General features: G+C 40.4%; 2 protein-coding genes across 2 annotated transcripts in view; one reads left to right on the top strand and one right to left on the bottom strand.

Annotated features, from left to right (window-relative positions):
- Positions 1-24953, bottom strand: part of slc50a1 (solute carrier family 50 member 1) — a 390175-nt gene that overhangs the window by 337941 nt on the left and 27281 nt on the right. The gene's annotated exons all lie outside the window — the stretch shown is intronic.
- On the top strand, positions 1171-24845 carry atp8b2 (ATPase phospholipid transporting 8B2). The gene is made up of 30 exons (XM_062423105.1): positions 1171-1237; positions 5145-5203; positions 5350-5463; positions 7392-7490; positions 7674-7735; positions 7842-7914; positions 8389-8459; positions 8556-8635; positions 9283-9441; positions 9531-9619; positions 9849-10045; positions 10350-10470; positions 11311-11398; positions 11503-11534; positions 11647-11806; positions 11930-12115; positions 13157-13272; positions 13499-13663; positions 13955-14066; positions 15156-15261; positions 16434-16558; positions 16673-16752; positions 16937-17120; positions 18369-18592; positions 18710-18793; positions 19564-19809; positions 19931-20069; positions 21576-21706; positions 22645-23247; positions 23336-24845. The coding sequence occupies exons 1-30, from the start codon at positions 1171-1173 to the stop codon at positions 23432-23434; spliced, it is 4071 nt and encodes a 1356-aa protein (XP_062279089.1). The 3' UTR covers positions 23435-24845.

Here is a 24953-nt window from a genome sequence, read left to right as displayed (position 1 = left end):
GGTGGTTTAATGAGGGTCAAACCATGGGATAAAGGACAAGTACCTCTTGGGCAGGCTAGCTCAGGAGGACTTTTGGAGTGTTTTAGTATAGATAGTTTTTAACCACATTAACATACAGGTATAAATGCACACAGGATGTACAGATAGATTCTAATCTGACTGTCCAAACCAAGTCTTGAGGTGTTCAGAGATGCATTAAGACAACAGTGAGCAAAATGGGTGTGAATGTAAACTTGTTTTGTATGTAAATAATTCATCACGCAGACTTCAGTGTTTTTATTCTTATTAACAAATATAGCTGTTGTAAAATACTGTATATATCTGTACATACAAAGGAGGGCACAGTGCATGGGGAGGTGTCCATGCAGGGTTGTACTTCAGAGTCTCAGAGATCTTAGTATGCATTGCAGAACATTAAGAGGTCCCATAAACTCCATTTTGCCATGTCAATAAACATAAAGTTCAATTGTAAATTTTTTTGTTTTTTTTTAGTACGCTTTCATCCTGATCAAGACATGCTGTATACACTGAGTGTGTTGGCCTGATACACATCATGCAGCAGCAGAGAGTATTGATTTTTAAGTTGTTTTTCGTTTTGTTTTTTGCCCCTGAGGATGCAAGGGCAAGAAATCCTACTGATGATAATGCATGTCATCCAATCTCACACACCCCTCCCCTCACATCTGTTCTGTTTAAATGGGCTAAATGCAGGAGTGCCAGTTTATTTGAACTTGGCTGTACTGTTATTTAGATGCATGTAGATCTTATATAGATATATGCAAGCATTCATTGCAGAATTATTTATTTTTGAGAAATACACAATATGATGAATGTTTTAACCATTACGTGTTCCAGGAGTGACGGAGAAGCAATTTCCTGCATGTACTTCACCTGCAGTATCTTCACTCAATTTAGGCGATAGGATTTCATCAGCATGTTGTAAATATGCTTCACGTGCATAAGTGAAGCGCCTTTTCAGCAATCTTTAATGTGTTGGCACGAGGCTTGTCGTGCAGCACGTGCTAAGACACCTGCATGGCCCTGCGCGCACACTGCAGCGTAGTCTACCTTCTCCTTTAAAATGCACAGGAAACTGGACTGTAGCACGAGCCACTTTGGCTCAAAACACCACAGCCGAGATCCAATCACTACATACTGTTTAGAGCCAACATGGCGGCCAGTTTCCATATCCAGCGACTCGCTCTGCTGTGGAATCCCTGCAGAGGCGGTTGCCATGGTGACGCCGATAGCCTATGTGGTTACGTAATGCTTAAAGCAGGCAGTGTTTATGTTGTGAGTGATGCAGACTTTGCACATGGTGCTACGACTGATCCATTTGGCAGCAACCGCTTATAAAACACTTTTACACACAACGTAACAACCTTAAAGAAGCGTATAACTGTGCCAACTAATTTCTAATGTTTAGCTGTAATAAATGGGCTATAAATCTTAAGCAGCCAGAGAATGTGCCAAATAAGCGACTGATAAACCGTGAATTTGCTGACTGTCCTAAAAAATGACCTCACTGTTGCTGCTGCAGGAGAGGGAGAGAAAACAGAAGAAAGCATAGATGGAGCGAGTACGTGTGTTTTTTGGGAGGTGTGTGTGTGAGAGAGAGAGAGAGAGAGAGAGAGAGAGAGAGAGAGAGAGAGAGAGAGAGAGAGAGAGAGAGAGAGATGCAGGGATGGGACGGAGCGCGGTTAATGCAACTTGACTGGAGTTGGGACCGGAGCTTCAGCCCCGTCCTTGCAGAGATGTGGCGGTCATTTGAAACAACGCACATCTAAAAAAGAAAATTCAGACGGTGACATTTACAGATAAGTCAAGATGACCGTGCCGAAAGACATCCCGGAAAAATGGTTTCCAGTCGTTCTTTCCATGAAAAGAAAAAAACAGAAAGGACTCAATGGAGCCAAATCGAAAAAGAGAAAGACAGGTATGCGTTTGTGTGACAGTTAAGGCTGTGTGGTTGGACGGATCATTTGCCAAAGAGCTTTTCATTGTTGCAGAGTCTTTGCTGTGGATATTTTTCAGCATCATCAGGAGGTGGTTGACTGTACACATTGCATCAAATAAACATTCATCCTAATCTCAACTGTGTCCAAGTTTCATTCCTGCCCCTTCATCACACTCACTCCATTTCATACTTTAGTGTGTTTTAGTGTGCACACCTCACCATGTCCCATGTCTGCATAACATCATTTGTTTTTTGTAATGTTCCATTTTGTGTCTACTGGTCATATACTCATTCAGCTATCCTGTCTGTTCAAAGCCATTATCTGATATCAATTACCAAACAATCTAATAATTGGTAAATTGCAACAGCCTAATGGTCATTCCTCATAATTCACTACACTTTTTCACTGCCAGCCAGTGTTTTGGCTCAGCGTCAACTTTGCTTTTACCTGTCTTCAGTAGGAGTCTAATGTGTCTCAAAGTCATTGCTCAGTTTTAGCTGTTTCCCGACTATTAATCTGTGTAAACAAAACTGAGTTTATCTGAATTTTCTGCATGTGTAAATACGTTGATGTCATTGCCTCTGCGGCCTGAGACAGACACTGATCAATCTTCCAGGCGCCAGCCTCTGCTGTCAATGCGCTGCCTCGTCTGTATCCTTATTCCTTAGCTTAACTATCACAAATCACACTGGATGTGCTACCTTCATTCGACCTCCAGCCCATCACTGTGTCACTCGCATTGCTTTCCAACAAATTAGATCACTCTGTGTGTTTGTGTGTGCTTTTGTCTGTCTGTGTGTGCGCGTGACTGCAGACGATTACATGTCATCTAATTAAATTAGCCACAGTGAGGATGATCACTTCTCCAAAGAGTCTTATCCTGACTTAGCTTTAGTCATGGCAAGGACAATAGCATTTCCCATAGTGCAGATTGAGTGTGCTCTCTGGTCATTACTGTTATGGCGTCATCCTGTGTTGTCTGTGTTGTCAGAGTGTGTGTCCCACATGAAGACATAAGGAGATTCAGAGCTGCGGCACATGCCCTCACATGTCCGGCCATGGGGGGAAGAGTGTTAAAGAGACAGGGATGAAAGAAAAGGAGTGCTTTTAGACTGCAGTTAGTCATTCTGTGTAGATGTGAAGTATTTTAGTTTGAATCAATATTTTATGTGCTCCTCCATGTCCCAGTTGTTTATGGAAACCTTATGCTCACATCAGAGAAAGCATGCAATTCAAAGTTTCCCAGTAATGGAGCTTTATAGATTGAAACAGACTTGTTGTGCTGCATCTCGTCTACGTCAGGGCTTCTAATGCCCTTGAAGCTGTCAGAGACATTAAACACTTAATGGGCAGTCTGCTAAAGATGCCCATGCATTCAGGTTGAGTTGGTCAGGAGGCCTGTGTCTCTGTGTTTACCTGGCACAAGCATCTTGTCCTCTTCGTGGTGGGCTAATGCAGCCTTGGCACTGCCTGTTAGACAAAGCTCTCTGGTGAACACTTACCCCAGAAAGCAACATAATGACCTTCAGGTGGATTGGAAGAGGGCCAAAGTGAAGAGGAAAAGGGAGGGAGAGGGGAATAGAATAAGTAAATCATAAAAGAGTTTTAACAGAACAGTTTTAGACTATCTGCACCTACAGGATCAGAAAACTGAGATATTGTCAGATTAATATTAGTTTAGAGGTGCAAATACAGTCAAAATTTAGCAGCTTCAACCTAATTTTAGAAACCAATGGGGCCTATTTTTATTGTTTGAGATAATTTAAAATGATTAGTGTTAGTTGGGCAATATGATTATGTATAGACAACTGTGAGATATGTTGTCATTGTGTTTAGGAGGGCATATTACAGTAGGCTTATATATTTTTGTATCAATGCGATAAAATAACATGATTTATCTGGTATCTATTTTAAGTTCCTGGTGTTTGCCCTGAGTATGTTTGAACTCTACAATGTAAAACAAATGCAGTGATGGGGAATGATTTGTAATTTCTAACTAGACTAAATCCACTTTGACAACAGCCCAGCTGGTCTGTAGCCGACCAAAGCTCATCTGCCGCACCAAATGTGTCTTATAACATGAAAAAAAAGAGGGTTCACAGCAGAGACAAAGAAATGAAAGTTATGAGCTGTACAAAGTAAGACAGGACTTCTCAGTGCAGCAGAAACACAGGAAACCACATTGTCTTTGTTTATGTGTGTGCATGTAATGATGGGGCAATGGCTTCTGCTCTATGATGTCCCTTCCTGTGGTGCCTCGCAACCAGTCTAAAGTATGTAGAGGACTTTGTGGTTTTAGAGCTACAGTACCTCTGTGCATAACAGAAACTTTGGTCCTGAATTTTTATATGTTTGTGTGTGTGTGTGTGTGTGTGTGTGTGTGTGTGTGTGTGTGTGTGTGTGTGTGTGTGTGTGTGTGTGTGTGTGTGTGTATGTGTGTGTGTGTGTGTGTGTGTTTGTATGTGGGCCGTGTACAGCGATGTGCAAAACAGGCCAGTCATTTCATTTAAAAAGCTTTCTCATCAATATTAGAGGAGGGTGGCCTGGTAGAGGAGGAGGGGAACTCCCAAACTACTTTGCATCAGCATAAACAGAAACCTAAAAACTGTAAGAGGATAAACAACATGGTCAGGTGAGGGGGGAAGTGGTACAAGAGCTAAAGCACAAGAAGATGAAATAGTCTTATTTTCTATAAATTCAATTCTGTTTGAAAATGTGCTTGGTGTTTATCTGTTACCATTTGTAATTAGGCCCAGTAACTAAAACAGACATAAAAACATCTCGTCTCTAACACTTAACCACTCATCCGTGGTTAAGTGTTATGTATCTGGCCCAGATTGCACATCCGGTCATTAAGAAACAGAGCCTGCAGCTAATTACAGATCAGAGGTAATTGGTCTGCTTGTTAGTGCCAATATTTGTGAGGGAGAAAAAATGACTGCTGCTCAGTCTCCTCTGATACTATTCAGTCAATCTCCAGCTTTATTGATTTATAAATTCACAAATGTAGTAAACCCTTCTGGTGTCTGTCTCCTTCACTCTCCGCCCAGGACTCCACAGGATAACACTGAATGACGTTTTTTAGGATTTACCAATATGTCCTTTAATGCATTTAGACACACACAGGTTTTCTCTGTGTTTTATGTTTTGATATCATCCTTCATGACTCATTTTGTGTTTTTGCAGAGGAGGAGAGAAGGGTCAGAGCCAATGACAGAGAGTACAACGAAAAGTTTCAGTATGCTGTAAGTCTTCCGTTTTCTCCTGTATATGTTCAATAATGTAGAGCTGTCATTAAAAATATGAAAATAATTTAATGTTTGAAACAATTTGTTTGAAATAAAGTCAAGATTTATATTGATTTTCTATTTTCCGCCTCCTCCTCATCCAGAGCAACTGCATCATGACATCCAAGTACAACATCATCACCTTTCTGCCCGTCAACCTGTTTGAGCAGTTCCAGGAAGTGGCCAACACCTACTTCCTTTTCCTGCTCATATTGCAGGTGAGGAAAGGGAAAAGATGGATGTAAGCATTGCGCAGGGAGAGAGAAAGAAAGGGTCTAAGCATTGTCTTAATCGACACTGTCCAACCTGTGGGGCACTTAAGCCTTGGTGGCATTATTTTCAGGATTGCTTATACTCATCCTGACTTTTTGGCTGCAACATTTAAAGATGTACCTTTTAAATAAGAGCAGAGTTACAATTGTAATCAATAGGATTGAAGAACAGTAGTCTTCTTATTCTAGGTACATTATTTTGAGGCTTGTACACAAAAATAGGGTGCCTGGTAAGAAGTTAATTATTATGTGTGTGTTGGGTGAGTAAGTTTACAATTTTAAGGGACAAAGATGCTTCAGTTATTGATAGTTAGCTTGAGACAAATTGAGTGGCTTTAATTCCTTATAATAAACCGAGTAGGAGGTATTAAACTGGGAAAGTTGAATACCAAATACATTTGAAAAATAAATCAAATATCTGAGCGTGTGATGAGACAAATTTAGTGAGCGTACTGTAACTTCACAGCTTCCATCAGTTGAGGGGGCTCAAAGCACCAGTGGCACTGCTAATATGGGATACAACAAACAATCACCTGTCTCAGTCAGTGGCGAAGTTGGGAGAAAAAGTTTAGTTAGTTGATTTTTATGTTTCAACTTCAGTTAAAAGTGTTGAATACTAAAACTGGGAAAATTGTTTTAGTTTTTAAGCTTTTAGAGCTTATTAAACTCTTTTCAAAGCCTAGTGGGGAAACACAAAATGACACAGTAGTCAAGCTAATAACAAGGCTTTCTTTCTCAAGTTTGAAGGACGGTATTCAGTGACAAAATTGTTAAGACATAGTTTAGATGATCTTTTCACTTCACTTAGTCCAATCTCCTCATAACACTTAAAAGAAGCTTGGGAAAAAGATTTAGCTTTGACAATAAGTGACGAGGACTGGGAAACTTATCTTGGTGATATTCACAGATGCTCAATTAATTCGAGACACCAACTCATTCAATTTAAAGTTATCCACAGGTTGCATTACTCCTGTACTAAACTACATTCTTTCTACCCCTCCGTTTCCACAATCTGCTCCAAATGCAAATCAGCTGAAGGAAGCCTGGGTCATCTCTTTTGGTTCTGCCCCAAATTAAACCAGTTCTGGTCAGATATTTTCAACTGTTTTTCTGAGGTATATAACTGCAAAATTCCTCCAGATCCTCGCGCATTTTAGTCAATTTGCATCAAAAAACAATACAATACGGTATGGTCATTACAAAAAGGAATATTTTAACCCACTGGGAGAGTGACAAGGCGCCTTCTTTTAAGGACTGGCTTTCAGAAGTCACCAGTTTATTGCGCATGGAAAGGGTTCGACACAATGTCTCTCTCAGCACTGCAACCTTTGAGAAGATGTGGCAACCTTTCTTACTGTATCTGTCCAGAATGACCTAACAGTTGTATGTATTGCTCATATCCCTGTCTGTCAATGTAGCCTTTTGTTTTTGATATCTGCATAATGACTGGTGCTGATCATACAGTATGTCTATTGAGTTGACTTGTAAGTATTGTATTTGAGCAGGCTTTTTTGTGTGTGTGTGTCTGTAATACCTGTATTTTTTTTAAATTTGTATTTATTATTATCATTATTATTATTATTTGCTTCCTTTTTTAAAAATTACACCTTAGCGTATCTATTTGGTACCTGTTGACCTGTTTATACATTGAAAAACTTATCAAAAAATATATATAAATATAAAAAATACATAGTTTAGTTTAGTTTAATAGTTTAACATTTTGGGACATACACTTTTTCCCTGAGGTGAACTAGATTCCTAGGGATCCACTAGGTCTGCTATGTGGCAGGGTCAGATGTGGCTGTACAATATACTGCATTTGTTTCCCCATTCAGAGTCATCTGGAGATCAACCCTCTCTCTGTTTCTGTCTAGTTGATACCTCAGATCTCCTCTCTCTCCTGGTTCACTACCATCGTGCCTTTAGCTCTGGTCCTGAGCATCACTGCAGTAAAGGACGCCACAGACGACTATGTGAGCCCTTTTTTTTAACGCATCACACAATCTTGCATGTGGCAGGGTGACATTACAGTGATAAACAGTACAAAGACTCCTGATTACTTTAAATGTAGTGGACAAACAAGCAGCTTTTGTTAAATATAGTGAGCCTCCTTCAGCTCCTTCTGAAAAGCTCACAATAATCTTTGTCTCCTGCAGTTTCGTCACAAGAGCGACAACCAAGTGAACAACCGTCAGTCTCAGGTTCTCATCCGTGGCTTGTAGGTTTGCTACCACTGTTGAGGTGTCTTAAATCTAAACAATTTCTCGTCATTTGATCAAAAACGTTATCTTTCTACTCTTTTTCTCTTTGTTTCTCTACATTAGGCTTCAAAATGAAAAGTGGATGAACGTTCGAGTGGGTGATATCATTAAACTGGAAAACAACCAGTTTGTGGCAGTAAGTGTGTCCAACACTAATTTGCTACATCAAAACACACGCACACACACACACACACACACACACACACACACACACACACACACACACACACACACACACACACACACACACTGAGGGATCAATAGACCTCCTCTCTCTCTCATCATAATAAGCTGTCTTTATCGCAACTTATTAATTGCATAGTTTAAAAGATAAGACTATAAATATTCTATGTTGTTCTCCAGTCAACAAGAAGACCAAAATCAATAATGTATTAGTCTCTAAATAGTATAATGCTATAATGTTAAGTGGATTTCAGTATAAGTGTATCATTAGAAGACAATAACAACTGCAGATAGTTGCTAACTTATGCAGAGGCTAACCATTTTCATCACTAATGTAAACTATCATCAGTGTGTGTTACTAATTCTGTACCCTTGCTGTGAGTGCTGTGCAGTGGTTGCTAACCTCAGCTTTTGTATCTATTTCCAGGCTGACCTGCTGTTGTTGTCCAGCAGTGAACCTCACGGCCTCTGTTACATCGAGACAGCCGAGCTGGACGGGTCAGAAAACACACTACACCCTATTGTCGAAATGCAGTACCTCACAACAGGAAACTACAGGACATCTAAATTGCTGTGTGTTGTATTATCTTGCAGAGAGACCAACATGAAGGTTCGTCAGTCTGTTTCAGTGACATCTGAACTTGGAGACCCAAACAACTTGGCTTCGTTTGATGGTGAGAATTGAATCAGCTAATCTCTCAGTTTAGTTTCTCACCCTGTTCGTCTTCCTTCCTCAGAAATATAAAGGTCAACAGTTCTCAGTCTGCGCCAGACTGTTAAACACAAACACTGTCCGCCTTCACACCCTTGCATATGAACAAACAAAATCCGCATACAGACTCTGCCCTCTCCTTTCAGCACTGATCTACAGCTTTTCATCATCCGCCCACAAGCACAGACAACAAAAGAGTTTCGTGTCAGCACGTCCACACACACACACACACACACACACACACACACACACACACACACACACACACACACACACACACACACACACACACACACACACACACACACACACACACACACACACACACACACACACACACACTCTACACCTGCTCAGGAAAATGCATTACTGCAGCAAAAGAACCCACACTTTGCCACATATCAACTTACCCAAGGTGTGTGTTTCATCTTGGATGTGTGACAACAACATGATGTCACAGGGATGATTAAACCAACACTATATCATACTGCTATGAAATATATCTACTACAGTAATTGAATTTGGTGGACAATCTATGATATGGCATCTAATTTAGATTTGTGTGTGTTTGTGCACATTTTGCTTGCCCGTACCCTACTGTGTGTGAAGGTGAGGTAGTGTGTGAGCCCCCCAACAACAAGCTGGATCGTTTCTGCGGGACTCTGTACTGGAGAGACAAAAAATACAACCTGACCAACCAGAACATGCTGCTACGAGGATGTGTCCTTCGCAACACTGAGGCCTGCTACGGCCTGGTCATCTTTGCCGGTAGGTGTATCTGTGTGTGTATTTGTGCAATTAATGTATGTATGTGTGACACATATAGCAGGTCCAACTTTACCTGTTTTCTGTCCCAGGCCCAGATACCAAGCTAATGCAAAACAGCGGTCGCACCAAGTTTAAACGTACGAGCATCGATCGTCTGATGAACACCCTGGTCCTCTGGGTAGGACACCCCAAACCCCTCACTTTCATGGCTCATAACTATTTCAGGATGTTATCTCAGTAGCTTGAATCTAGTTTCATATCTTCTGTGATAATGTACTCAATCGTCATTTGGGTTCAAATAACCAGAAATACAAATCTAAGATATCTGATTGTACTTTATAAGTCCCTACTCTTGCTTACATGTACCGTAATGTTTACTCATCTGTGATCTCATCTGAACTCATCAGATCTTTGGCTTCTTGGTGTGTATGGGTGTGATCCTAGCTGTGGGTAATGCAGTGTGGGAGCGAGAGGTGGGCTCCCTGTTTCAGAGCTACCTGCCCTGGGACCCTCCTGTAGACAACTTTCTGTTCTCAGCTTTCCTCTCCTTCTGGTCCTACGTCATCATTCTCAACACCGTGGTGCCTATCTCGCTATATGTCAGGTGAGGAGACGCCAATGATGACAAAGAGACATAGTGGTATTAATACTGAGGATATACTGGTATTCCGTAGACAGTTGTTTACACCAACTTTTACGTATTAGAGCCACTACCATTCTTGCCTGTATTTAGACATCTACTTTTATACTCAGTTAATCTGTACTGTACAGTACCAACTGATGAGAATATTGTCTGTTGCCTCTAATGTCGTGATGGCGTATTAAAGACACTCGGCTTGAAACTGGCACTAAGTTAGGTGACTTTTAACTACTGGTTTTGTAACTCCTCTCACCTTTTTGCGTCTCAGCGTTGAGGTGATCAGGCTGGGTCACAGCTACTTCATCAACTGGGACCAGCAGATGTTCTGCTCACAGTGTAACACAGCAGCTGAGGCCAGGACCACCACTCTGAACGAGGAGCTGGGCCAGGTGGGCATCCACACTTACAGCACAGCAAACACAGAATGTGACATTTCATGCTTGCTTATGGACTGTCTCACCCATCCACCCTACTGTACAAGCATTTAGTTTTAGCCTGTGTTGCATTCTGATGCTTTTTTTTAGACATATGATCATTTCAATAGTCTGTTACTGTCTGTAAAATGAACAATTAAATGATTTCAAAGATGTATTTGACTACATTTTTAAAGTCTGTGTAAAGGTAAATCAGAGACATACATGAGAGAAAATTGTTGCTGAAAATGTTTGAAAAGACTCTGAGCTATGTAATACTGAATTGTAGAGTTAGACCATGACTGGCATGACCCCCCACCCTGCACTATGTATAACTAAAGTGCCTTTCCGGTAGCTGGGTTTTGGACTTGGTTTGTTGGCTGGTGGCAGCATGCAATATCTTTATTGGAGGTGTAAATTCCTGGATAGATAGAAACATCTACACTTAATTATTAGTGTTGTCAAATTCAAGGGGGCAAGTTTCAGCGTCTTCAGTAGACATGCCCCCAGCCATTCAGAGCTTGGAATAGGCTACTGCTCTTTTTCCATGATTTTTAAACCTTATTTTATATACTTTCTCAAAAACCTCAGAACACATATTGACTATTGCTTTACACAGACTTTAATACATTTTGCAGTAAAAAAAAAAAAAAAAGAAGGAATCAGATGTTTCATGTTGTACAAATTGGTGCCTCTAGATTAAAAAATAGCTTGATTGGTTGTAAGAATAGGCTATCTAGCCATATTTAGCTATACTCAGTAGAAGCAAACCTCCACCCTCAACCCATTTTACCCAATTTTAATCGTTTCTCTTAGGTTGAATACATCTTCAGTGACAAAACTGGAACTCTCACTCAGAACATCATGAGCTTCAATAAGTGCTCTATCAATGGACAAACTTATGGTAAATCTACACACACACTTGTTATAAATCAGCATGTGCACGAATACATAATACAAAAAGCACACAACAATGACTTGAACATCTGGTGTTTCTGTTATTGTTAGGTGAAGCGACAGACCCATTGGGACCTCAAAAGGTAAGTAGCCAAAATCATCTAAACACTAAAGGACACATTCATACATCTACACATATATCTACTACTGCTTTATGACATATTATCAGTGCCCAACTCTCCATTTATCTTCCAGAGACTGGACTTTACCCCCTTCAACCCCCTGGCAGACCCAGACTTCTGTTTCTATGACGACACCCTCCTGGAATCAGTGAAAGTGGGAGACTTGCACACTCACGAGTTTTTCCGCCTGCTCTCCCTCTGCCACACTGTCATGAGTGAGGAGAAGAGTGAGGGTGAGAAACAGGAGGGAAATCTGGGAGACTGAAAGGCAGCGAACATTCTAACACTAACACACCATCTGTCAATTTTTTATTAGCCATTATTTATTAATTAATTTTTTTCTGTCTGTGCAGGAGAGCTGGTTTACAAGGCCCAGTCTCCAGATGAGGGTGCTCTAGTGACAGCAGCTCGAAACTTTGGCTTTGTGTTTCGCTACCGAACGCCTGGGACAATCACCACCACAGAGATGGGACGAACAGTCACCTACACTCTGCTCGCTATACTGGATTTCAACAACATACGGAAGAGGATGTCTGTTATAGGTGCTAAACGCTCCTCAATTTGAAAACAAAAGAAAATCTGGAAATGTATCAGTTTCTGTTTTTTTAGCTAATATTTTAGTTTTTTTCCCCCAAATTTGAACAGAAAACAGAGAAATAGTAAAACTTGACAACATCAATATCAGAACCCTGTTGTCAATAGCAATAAGAACAAAATGAGTTGCTTTAATGAGTGTTGTCATTTTAATTGTAGTTTTAGATAGTATGTGCAAAAATTTGATTGAAATTATTACAGCAATGCAGGTAAACTTTTACATTTTTAAAATACTGTTTGCAGCATAAAAAAACTGAATTTGAAATCTTACAAAATCAGCAACTCATTTGCATTTTCTCCTTGTTTTTTCATTTTTACTGTAATTATAGTGATCAGCAGCTCCATGCAGTTGAAAACAGCTGGTGCATGTGGACATAAAACTCAGCTGAAAATTAGCTTTAAATGATTTGGTACTTTTAACAACTCTAGGTAGTTTTTGATAAGTATGTGTTTGTGTGTATGCTACTGAACCACCATCACTGCACACACTGCACACATTTACAAATCAAATAGTGGGCTGTCTTTGTGGGGTCTTCATTCAGAGTTTGAGAGACTGCAAACAGAAAACATATTTACTGTGGATGTAAAACACCAGTGGGCCATTGCAGTAGACTGCACCTTTTTTGTTTAAATCACAGATTGGTATTTCAATCATAACCTGCAGTCTTACAAGCTGACAGGAGATGGGCTATTAGTCATGTTTACATATATTTCTCTTAGCGTGAGTTCACTGTGTGTTCCTGTGATTTTTCTACTTGTAAACTGCTGGAAAACTGCCCAGAAATCACAGGTCATAAATCACTTTTGCCTTAGCAACAAGTTCAGTCTAGCAACAGAGCAGTAAGACCACATTCATGCATCGGTACCAAAGGATATTCAGGCAGCCTTTGTAACACACTGTAGGAACGACATTGTTGGAAGGTGATGGATGAGTTGTATTAATTCTTCGGAGTATCTTATGCTCATTACACTCTATCATTCATTTTCAGTGCGTAACCCAGAGGGCAGGATCCGGCTGTACTGTAAAGGAGCTGACACCGTGTTGTTGGAGAGACTCCACCCTTGCAACCAGGAACTGATGAATATCACCTCAGACCACCTCAATGTGAGTAAACACACCACCAGTCAACTCACACATGGGTCAGGACAGGGATGGAGCTGTAGTGCCATCTATTGGCTCCACTCTCCAAAGCAGCTTTAGCATCTTTGGGTCTGCATTTACCAGAACTGATGAATGAACCTAGACTCATTTTTTTCCTAATGAGTACCCTGCATGTGCATGCCAGAATATTTGTGTTTATCTATTTATTTATGAATATTTCTGGTTCCAGGAGTATGGAGCAGATGGACTGCGGACCCTGGCTCTGGCCTACAGGGACCTGACAGAGGATGAGTGGGAGACTTGGTCAGAGAGCCACCGCTGCGCTGACAAGGCCACTGACTGCAGAGAGGACCATCTGGCAGCTGCTTATGAGCAGATAGAACAAGACATGATGGTTAGTGACTTTGTCGGAGAGTATGGATGCAAGTGTGAGTGTGTGCGTGCTTGTGTGTGTGTATGTGGTTTGCGTCTAGTGTGTGGTCTACCGGCTCCAGTCTGACTTTGTTTTTTTTGTGTGAAAGATTTAATTCTCCTGCAATGCATGCACAGTGTCTTCCCCAAACTGTTTAAAAATGGTACATAAAAAGGGAACTTAGCTTTTTGCCCAGACCCTGATCAGTGAAGGGAAATTCCTTTCTTTTTCTGTATGTTGTTTCTGTAATTGTATCTGTGTGTCTACATGTAGCTGCTAGGTGCCACAGCTATAGAGGACAAGCTACAGGAAGGCGTCCCCGAGACCATTGCTATCCTCTCCCTGTCTAACATCAAGATCTGGGTTCTCACTGGAGACAAACAGGGTGAGACACACCCTTCATACCCATTTACAGGACTGAGCGTGTTGTTCAAGAGGCACCGTATTTTGCAAAATACCAAACAATCAAAGAGCCATATCTTTGTGGTGAGATGTTTACTGAGAATGTCCTCTTGTAGAGATGGTGGAAGCACACTAAAGGGTTCACTATAGTCACTACTACTGTGTCTATGTGCACACTGACTTAGGGCTGCACCTAACAATTATTATTATTGATTGATCTGTAGATTATTTTGTTTGTTTTTTCTCATTTTAATCGACTAATTGACTAATCGATTAATCGATAATTGGGGTGGGCATATCAGTGAAAATGGTAAAAAAAAATGTTGATCGTCATTTCCCAGAGCCCAAGATGCAACCTCAAATTTCTTGTTTTGTCCCACCCAACAGTGCACAGGTATTCAGTTTACTGTCATTGAGGACTTTAGAAAACAGAAAATATTCACATCTAAGAAACTGGAACCAGAAATGAATTTTATTTTTTCTTAATAGTTGGTGATTAATTTTCAACCAACTAATCAATTAATTTTTGCAGCGCAATACCATTAAAATATTCATGTGTACATAGTGTTGCACTGCCATTGCTCTCCAACACTGTAGTCTCCTCTGTGATCAAATCTGCAGCAAGCATATTGGGAAGCCACCCAAATCAAGATAGTGTTCCCTTGACCACACTAACATGAAGCCATCATCATCATCCTTATCATTAACCAGGCCAGTTCATCTCTCTAGCTGCAATTATGTAATTGTGGGGGCACATGCAAGAGCATGTAAACCAGCGCAAAAAGCATTCAGTCTAAGATGGTGAACAGTGAATGAAGCCCAAACCTCATAACAATGCTTTTTAATGTGTTGCTTGCCTATATGGGGACTTAGCATTGCAATTTGTTTTGCACTTGTGTTGTCAGTCACTTTATAAGACAAGCTATGATATTTAAATATGCTTTTGATACATCTGAGTTTTTGTTACTGGCACCAGCCTTCTTTATCATTCAACTCCAGTATGTTGAGTTGATACGTAGGAATGAACTCACACTCCAGTAACTTACTATCTTACTTCATCTCTCTCACACAGAGACAGCTGTCAATATAGGTTACTCCTGTAAGATGCTGACAGATGATATGACTGAGGTGTTCATCATCAGTGGACACACTGTCCAGAGTGTACGGCAGGAACTCAGGTCAGTCTGTCTGGATGGACGGCTGCATGTCCATCTCTGCCTGCCTGTGTCTTCTGTCTCCACTGTAGGAGGTACACTGTGATCTAAAATGACAAAAGGCAGGTGTTGGCCAGATATAAACTTAAACGTTTATGCATGATTGGAGTGAGTAGGTGGGGGAAGACTGTGTGTAATATATGAGAATCACTCAACAGTATCCAGTGCTTAGCACATAACACATTAAAACCATCAAAGTACTTTTAAAATTTGGCCTCACTGCAGAAAGTCTCAATTTCATAAAGTCAATCCATTTATTGTTGAGTACTTAAATCGTATTTTTCTTTTCAAAAGTGAACACATTTTTAAAGGATTTTGCAGAAATAGTGACATCGTCCTTATGCATGATTGTGTCTTTTATTCACACTTTACAATTCTGAAACGCAAAGTGAAATGAAAAAGGGAAAATAGAATAATCTTTGTTTCTCCTTTAGTAAAAAACATATTTTGGACAGCATAATGGACTTTATGGCTCATGGCAGCTGAATATTGTATACATTTGTTGATACTCTTGTTACTTCACATTGTCTGGTATACTTCTCCTATGCATGGATATTACGTGACCTCGATCGCATACTACTGTTCCCACAACAAGTGCGAAATGCAAAAAAGTGTGGTGAGATGAGTTTAGCTTTGTTAACTTTATTTCCAGTACAACAAAAGTCAGGAAATTCCCTTGATGACCTCATGTTGCAATAGGATGGACCTGACAACATACAACACAGCATTATTATACAATCTTAATATGATTGAAGTAAAAACACAAAACATCATGAATACAAAAGACAATACACTAAAAACAAAATGTAACTTAAAGTGCCAAACATAGCCCAAAAATATTAAAATATGCCAAATGAAATAGCGAAACCATGACGCCATATTGTGGCACAAATGAACAGAGAGTTGCAATGATTTAGACACTTTTGAACTTTTAGCATTAGCATGCTCTTTTTCCATTTGCCACCTTTCTATTTTTACCAGTTCTTTGACCTGTTTGCTCAGCTGTGTCTGTTTTCCTTCTTGGCAATTCCTCTTTCGTCTCTTGTATTTTCTCCTTTATATGTGTTGTGTTTGGATTCTGTCTTTGTGGCACAGACACGCCTGCTGAAGCTGAGTTTGTTTTTCCTCCTCTCTAGGAGGGCAAGGGAAAGGATGATTGACCTGTCACGAAGCAGAGATGGAGTGAAGGAGGATAGGATGGAGGGATGGGGTGAGGCCTGTTTCATGGGTAACGGGTTCAGAGAAAGACAAGGTGGAGATGGTACAGGAGGAGGAGGAGGAGGAAGGCACTGCAGCTGTTCCCCCCCTCCCCCTCCTCCTCCTCCTCCTCCTCCTCCTCCTCCTCCTCCTCCTCCTCCTACTCCTCCTCCTCCTCCTTCTCTACCACCACCTCCCCCCAACCTCATGGAAAACATCTCTGGAGAGTTTGCCCTCGTAATCAACGGTCACAGTCTGGTATGAATAGCACGCCTCCACACTCACAAACTGTACACAAAAATACGCATACAGAGCTAACTGCCAGGAAATATTATATTTCCAGTGTTATTTGCATTAACAAACATTGATCTTCATAAACTGCCTTTCCTCCAAAGCTGTCACTCTCACCCTTTAACTCCCTCTCTCTCCTCTTCTCCAAAAGGCCCACGCACTGGAAGCAGACATGGAGACGGAGTTTGTGTCAACGGCATGCGCATGCAAAGCAGTGATCTGCTGTAGAGTCACCCCGCTGCAAAAAGCTCAGGTGGTAGAGCTCATCAAGAAACACAAGAAGGCTGTCACACTAGCCATAGGAGATGGCGCTAACGACGTTAGCATGATCAAGAGTAAGTTGTCCAGGGAGAAAGAATTGATATGAGGAGGATGGAGGCGAGGAGAGGAGGAAGTGTAACTAGACGAGGCAGAGAGGGGGGAAAAATGAGAGAAGTTGGGTTTATCTACCTTTAGGCAATGGAAATTCTCAGCAGAAGTGTTGTAGTAGATGTTGTTTATCTATATAGTGTTAAGAGTAATGACACAGGCTATGTGGAAATGTATGTTGCAGTGTGTGTGTGTGATGTCCTCATCGAGTTGGGAACTGGTTTCTTGGTGTCCTCAGTGTGGCGTGTGTTAAAACCTTTAAACCCTACTTATGTGCAGATGGGCCCGTCACTCTTAACTCACGCTGTAAAGTCAAATTTTGTTAAAATCCACCATAATTCATGTTTAACTCTAAGTGAGAGTTAAACACTCTCCATGAACTGGCCAGATGTATGGAGAATCGGGATGACTGGAAGCAACGATGGAGAGAGAGAAAATGTTACACAGATATCTAATACAATTTGCTGATATTTGGGAAATGTGTATATTCAACATTTATATGTAGTACATTAGATTGTTTATAATGCTCTATAATACTGTTTTAAGCAACTATAAGGACAATGTCAAGTTCTTTTTGATCAGTAAACACACAAACATGTCCTTGTAGCTGTATAGTGTGTTATAAACTATTTATTAAATGTTTATTTATTGTTTGTAAATGCTAAATATGGAGATTCAAATGCTAAGGGAAAACAAAATGAGAAGACATCAAGGTGATAACCCAATAACCCAAAGTTCTGTTTCTCTAAGTGTGGTTGTGTGTTTTGTAAGTGTTGCGTGTATGTCTGTGAATGTAATCATGTTTACATACGTGCACGGTTCCTCATGAATTTATGCAAGTACAAAGCTGAAATACAGTAAATGCAGCAGTGATGGGTAGGATTGGTTCACATCCTGTGATTGGATACTCCTCAAAATGTCAACATTTGTTTTCTTTTTCTTCGGGCGTTTGTTAAATGTGAAGCTTTTGTTACACTGTTAGGTTGTTATGCTTTGTAGATCAGTAGTGCAGCATACATACGTCTAATAAATGGTTTATAACACATAGTAGTAGTGTAGTAGTAAGCAGATATAAGGACATAATTAAGTGTTAATTAATCTACAGTACTTGTCAGTAATTATAATTTCTTCCTTGTAAAGACATATTTTATATTAAGTCTAGTTTTTCCAATTACAGTCAGCTTTATTTACTTCTCTCCTCTCCACTCTTTCAGGTGCACATATTGGAGTTGGTATTTCAGGTCAGGAGGGGATCCAGGCGGTGCTGTCCAGTGACTACTCCTTCTCCCAGTTCCGCTTCCTGCAGCGCCTTTTGCTGGTGCATGGCCGCTGGTCCTACTTACGCATGTGCCGTTTCCTCTGCTACTTCTTCTACAAGAACTTTGCTTTCACCATGGTGCACTTCTGGTTCGGCTTCTTCTGTGGATTCTCTGCCCAGGTTAGAGATTAGGGGTCATGTGTACACATTATATCAAGGTCAAGAATCAGTGTTTGGAAATCACAATTCTGATGATCAATTATGTGTGTTTGCTTGTCCATGTCCTTTCTCTTGTAGACGGTGTATGATCAGTACTTCATCACACTCTACAACATTGTCTACACTTCCCTCCCTGTGCTGGCCATGGGGATATTTGACCAGGTCTGTACAAATCATTACTACAGAGCCTGCTGGTACACTGTCATTGTATTCTTTCCAGGAGATAGAAGAATCACATGAATATACTATAGGTGTATTCTCTCATCCTTTGTTTTTGTTTTTACTATGATGTCTTCCATGACAACAGTAGATTAAAGAAAGAGGAAGCCATATTTTGGATGTTCTCTCAGTCAGTCCATCACTTTAGTCAAGACTGAAATATTTTATCAGTTATTGGATGGATTTGCTATGGAATTTGGTTCAGACATTCAATTTCCCCAGAGGATGATGCCATCTGACTTTGATGATCCCCTGACTTTTCCTCTAGCACTCCCACAAGTTTGACATATTTCACTTTTAGTGAAATGTCTTTCCATGACATTTGGTACAGATAGCCAGAATATTAAGTAACTTTGTCTCAATAGATTTTAGATGGACTACCATGACATTTTGTATACATTCATGTTTCCCCTCATAACGAATTGTAATAACCTAACTTTCAATGTAGTTAGGAAGTCTTATTTAGTTGTATTTTCTCTGGTATTTGTGTATTGACCACATACCTGCAAAACTAGTGACATTTCAATCTGTTCCATTACTTTGTATTGCTAATTTTATAATGAGCAAAATGGAAACTTAAGATGATGAATATGGTATACCTCACCTGCTCAATATCAGTGTTGTCATCAGTACAGCCTCATACAGCCACTAGCATGGCTGTAGACTTAGTCTTGTTTTATTAATACAGCCTCTCCCTTCATCTCTTATTGTAGGATGTCCCTGAGCAGAGAAGTCTGGAGTATCCTAAGCTGTATGAACCTGGGCAGCTAAACCTCCTCTTCAACAAGAGAGAGTTCTTCATATGTATCGCCCAGGGCATCTACACATCAGTGGTGCTGTTTTTTGTTCCCTATGCTGTCCTGTTAGATGCCACTCAGAGCACTGGAGAGCCCCTCGCTGACTACCAGACCTTCGCTGTCACCACAGCAACAGCCCTGGTTATTGTGGTCAGTGTACAGGTGAGTTATGGAAGTGTTGTGTAAACTTTCATGGCTGGCTATTTTATATTTAAATATCATAGTATATTAACTGTGCTGCTCTGCTGTTTTTTTGCATGTGTCTGTGTGTATGACTGTGTAGATCGCTCTTGACACAGGCTTCTGGACACTTATCAACCACGTGTTTGTGTGGGGCTCTGTGGGCTCCTACTTTACCATCATGTTCGCTCTGCACAGTCACACTCTCTTTGGGATCTTCCCCAATCAGTTCCACTTTGTAGGTCGGTTCCCAGTGTTTCTTTATTTGTTTGTTACTCACACACACCTACTACACCTACATAACCAATACTCGATTTTTGTGGTAAAGGTCAATATAGATATTGCTGAGAATAATAAAAAGATAAAGATGCATGAGCCAACATTTAATCTATTTTTATACAAATGCATGACATAATTTTAAATGTAATGATCCCTTAAATGTGGTTATTAAAGAATAAAGAGGATATTTGACAAATATCAAAAGGCAAGGCAAGTGTATGTGTGTAGCACATTTCATTCACAAAGACAGTACATAATATTAATAAAGAAACAGCATAAAAACATCAAAATACTGATTAAAATAATAGAAACATTTTAAAGGAAATTAAATGTTAAGAGCAGAGACATAAATACAGTATATGTACAGATGAATAACTACTTTGGGTTCTGGTGTGCACAGTAACTTAATGCTGCTTCTACATGTTATGTTTAGTTTGCTCTCTGGGAAAAGTTAGCTGCCCTCCCCCTGTCATGAGAGGTCAAAAGGGTTGATATGATTAAAAACACTCAGAGATGTATTTTGGTTCTAAGCAATTCAAATATTTACAGTAAAGACAAGAGGCAGTAACTTATCAGTAATCTTACTCTCTGTCACACTGGGAACCAGTGCAGAAACCATAACTGGAGGGGACATGTTCAGCTTTCTTGGCTTTCTTGGTCCTTTGTTAGGACTTCAGCAGCAACTGTCTGAATGAACTGACACTGCAGTGGTCTAAACTGCTGGAAATGAAAACATGGGTTTGTTGTCCTGCCTGGACATGAATCTGATTATTGCTATGCTTTTAACTTGAGTTTGTTTTCAGAGTCAAGATTAGCTAACCTAATATCAAGTGTCAAAGACAGTTATCTCGGTTTGGTCTGCATTTAGCTGAAGGTAGTTTAGGCACATCCAATCACTGATGTGTTCAATGCCCGTGCAGAGAGAATCTATGGGATTTTAGTCACTTGGTAACAGAAACATTTAAATGTGGGGGTCGTCTGTATAATTATTATAGTAGATATTATTGTTTTGTATTATTTTAGTATTATTTGGCCTAATGGAAGCATGGATTTGCTAGAAGCAAAACACTTGAAACTCATAAGAACTCAAATCTTGCCTGAATCAGTTTCTAAACAAATACCATGTAGGACCTTAATGAGAGCCGTTTCAGTACTGTAGTGGGGCTGAAATCCATATTGAAACGTATCACAGTAACCATTAGAGGTTAGTTTTTTCAAATATTTACTTACAATAAACCTGTATGATCAAATATGATATACACATATAATAGTAACCTACATGTTCAACAATAAACTTTAGATTACACCAAATAACTATAAATGAAAGCAATTTTATTCACTCCACTAGCGAGATCATTCACATGTTAAGTTGTCTAATAAAGTTGTGTGAGATGCTTTACATGGTTAAAATATATGTACTCATATGTGGGTTTGTGTGTGTGTGTATTTCTTCACGTTTGTGGGTACAGGCAGTGCCCAGAGCACATTATTGCAGCCAGTCGTGTGGTTAACTATTGCACTGGCAACAGCAATATGCATAGTTCCAGTTTTGGCATTCCGCTTCCTCAAGTTGGACCTGAAACCTCAGCTCTCAGACACGGTGAGAAAACACAAACACACTGATTTGTCCATCTTCTTCATTGCAACAACTGTTTGTGTCTTGCTTTCCCAACAGGTCAGTTTAAACCTGGCATTAGCCAATGATTAACTACACGCGTCCAAACAGGTCATCAGAGTGTGTTTGTGATGATGAGCGTGTGGTTACCGTCACTGGCCTCATGAACCCTTGCAAATATTGACTCAACCAGTGTACCCTAATGATACAAGTTGATTTTTGTACATGCATAAGTTTAGAGTGTGGCCTTCTCTGTCACTGTGTCTCTCAAGCTTGCTAAGCATCCAACCGAAGCTGCTGTCAGTGAGCTGTGAAGTTCCTCTTTTGATTTGTTTGTAGTTTCTCTACAGTCATTATTTCTGGTTTCTGTAAGTTTTTATTTTAAATAACAAAGAATTTTGAGTTTGAGATAGAGGTATTAGGTAAAAAAGTGGCAAAAACAGTTTGATCTAGAGACTACTAGAGAGCACTTCTATATGTGCAGAATGTAAAATAGCTAAAAACTGCACAGACAACAAAATTGGAAGGCACACCAAATGTCGTTAGTGGAAAAATAAGGTATTTTACAAACCCATTAGCCTCAATGTTTTCAAAAATGTAAGCTTAATTACAAGGATTTGAAGTGTTTGTACTAGATAACTAGAAAACTTTGAGTTGCATGGTTGTTTTTTGGGGTCCATATCGTTCTAAAAGCCTCATTGTTTGAACTTTTATCAAACATTTTGGTGGGTAAACCATTAATGAATATGTTTTTTCCATTGTCAGCGTTTCTTCTCTCTTTTTTTTATAACAGAATCTAGTATTAAAACCTGTTCACTTCAGTCTGAAGCCCTTTTCTAGTCTACTGTGATGATCTAACAAAAACAGCATGTCATTGAATCCAGTGATGATGTCCCTCTTCCTCTCCTTTGTTCCTTTTCCAGGTGCGCTACACTCAGCTGGTGCGGCAGAAGAAGCGGAAGCCAGTAGGTCGCAGCATGGGAGGTGCCTGGCGTGGCGCAGGGAGCGTGTCAGAAGGCCGTCTCGGCGCTCGCGGCAGTTCTCGGAGATCAGGCTATGCTTTTGCCCACCAAGAGGGATTTGGGGAGCTGATCACCTCAGGGAAGAACATGAGGCTCTCGTCGCTGGCTCTGGCTACTTTTGCCTCCAGACACAGCTCTAGCTGGATCGACACCCTCCGCAGGAAGAAACATACTCACACTCCTCCCAGTGCATCAGGGGAATGCAGCCCAGCGCCCAGTTGTGTCTCTGGGTCAGTTCCTCAGCTCTCAAACTCCTCGTCTGTTCTGGGTGGCTCACAAGATACACCCATTGAGGAAGAAACAGGCACATCACCAGCCCAAAATACACACACTGCTCCCACCTCATCCACTCAAACCCCACCAGTTTTAGCAGCAGCCTCAGAAACAGTTGCACCTCAGAGTCCAGCCCAAGCCCCAAATGCTAGCACCCTCACCTCTGCAGCAGTGAAGGCCCATGGGGGAGACTCACCTGGAGGTTGGACGCTCACTCTGGGGACTGTGCAGGTGAGCTACTGTTAATTCCCCATTCATATATCCATATCAAACACAAAATACAGCCATACTAACAGTTAACTCTTCCTCTGTCTAATAGGAAGCTCTGTTCGGTTGGAGAGGTATTACAGCTCGCACCACTGCATCCAGCAGCCCAGGCCCACCCTGTGTTGCCAAGGAAACAAGAGAGATTGAGTGAAATATCCAGTAGAAATAGAAGAGTTACTTGTTCACTATCAGATTTTCGCATACACAGAGGATGTGTTGAGAGTACTAAGCGCATATGGACTCAAGGACGTGTGATTAAAACACAGCTACATTATTTTTTTTAAAACAAAAAATATACCCACAGCACTCCTCTCTCTGTTTCCCATCATTAAAACAAAATCAAAATCAGAGGAGGAAGTGGCACATCTTAATGACATGGACTCTGCCAACTTCAAATTGGGATTTAATGGTGAGATAATTGTTCCCACAGCGTATGATGACTGTTTTCATGAATGACTTAAAAAATCTGATGATTTATATCACTGAATAACAGCAGCAGGTGCAGAAACAGATGCCAAGTTAACTTAGTTTTAAATGTCTTACATTGTTTCCAAATAACAATTATTTCACGAATAACAATTCGCTTTACTCACAAGCAAGCATACACAGTCACACATCAATTCTGTAACTCAACAATGAAATGAATGAATGAGCAGCATACAAACTTTCAACCAGGGAAGTTCAGTTTTTTCTGTCAAAAAATATCCTCAAGTCTCTGTGTTCACTATAGTTCTCAGTGAGAACGGTACTTTTAGTTACAGAACACTGCAGGACTTTCCCCCTTTTCTCTCATCGATCAGTTTCTTACCTCTACTCCACGTTTTCTTCTTTTGCATCATATTGATGTGTTTTATAATGGCCCACTTAAGTTGCACCTTAAAGCTCTCAGTGTTGTCCCTCCTATTTGCAAGTTAGGCCTTTTTTTGGTCTGACAAAGGGCCAGATCTTGTTATTGATTGTACCTGGGATGCAATGTCTCATACCACTGACTGACTGCCACTGGCTTACTCTGCAAAGGAACCTTGTGAAAATCAAAATGGCAGTTATGGCCTTTTAAAGGCAGTTTGTCGAATTCTCACCCAAACACGTTGTCAAGATGTGTGTTAACGGTCATGCTGACTCATATACATACACTTCAGTAAAGTGCTTTAACAGTTTATTTGTCAATGAATGAAGGTAAGGTGGTTGGGGATAATTATGCCTTAACGATGCCAAAAAGTTGGTCTTCCGAGCTCTTTCTGGTTCCATTAAGTTCTGCTTTATAGAAGAATATAACATCAGATCTGCGTTGAAAATGCTCCTGACCGTGACAGGGGTGAGATCATCCTTATGTAGGGTAACCTGAGGAACAATATAAACCTGTTCTCAGATCTGTCCCTGTACCACAGACATCAACAAAGCAGCTAAAAAAACAGCAGAATATTGACTGAGTGTAAAAATGAGGCAAAACCTTTTGGAAATGAATGTACTGTACAGTATGAATTGTTTTAGGAGGGGTCCAGCTCCTAGTTGGAATAATGAGCTATTGAGTGTTGGTCAATAAACATTTCATCTCTCTTTCATGTGAGAGAAACACAATGTGTCTATGCAAATGTCATTTCAAGCAGCAATCAACGTTTGAGTTAGAAATGACTATTCTGCAAGAAGTGTTGAGGTAAAGTGAAAAAGAG

The sequence above is a fragment of the Scomber scombrus genome, chromosome 7 (assembly GCF_963691925.1).
Source record: "Scomber scombrus chromosome 7, fScoSco1.1, whole genome shotgun sequence".
In the NCBI taxonomy this organism is placed as follows: Eukaryota; Metazoa; Chordata; class Actinopteri; order Scombriformes; family Scombridae; genus Scomber; species Scomber scombrus.
The sequence above is the reverse complement of the archived record's forward strand: the minus strand, read 5'-3'. Positions and strand labels throughout refer to the sequence as shown.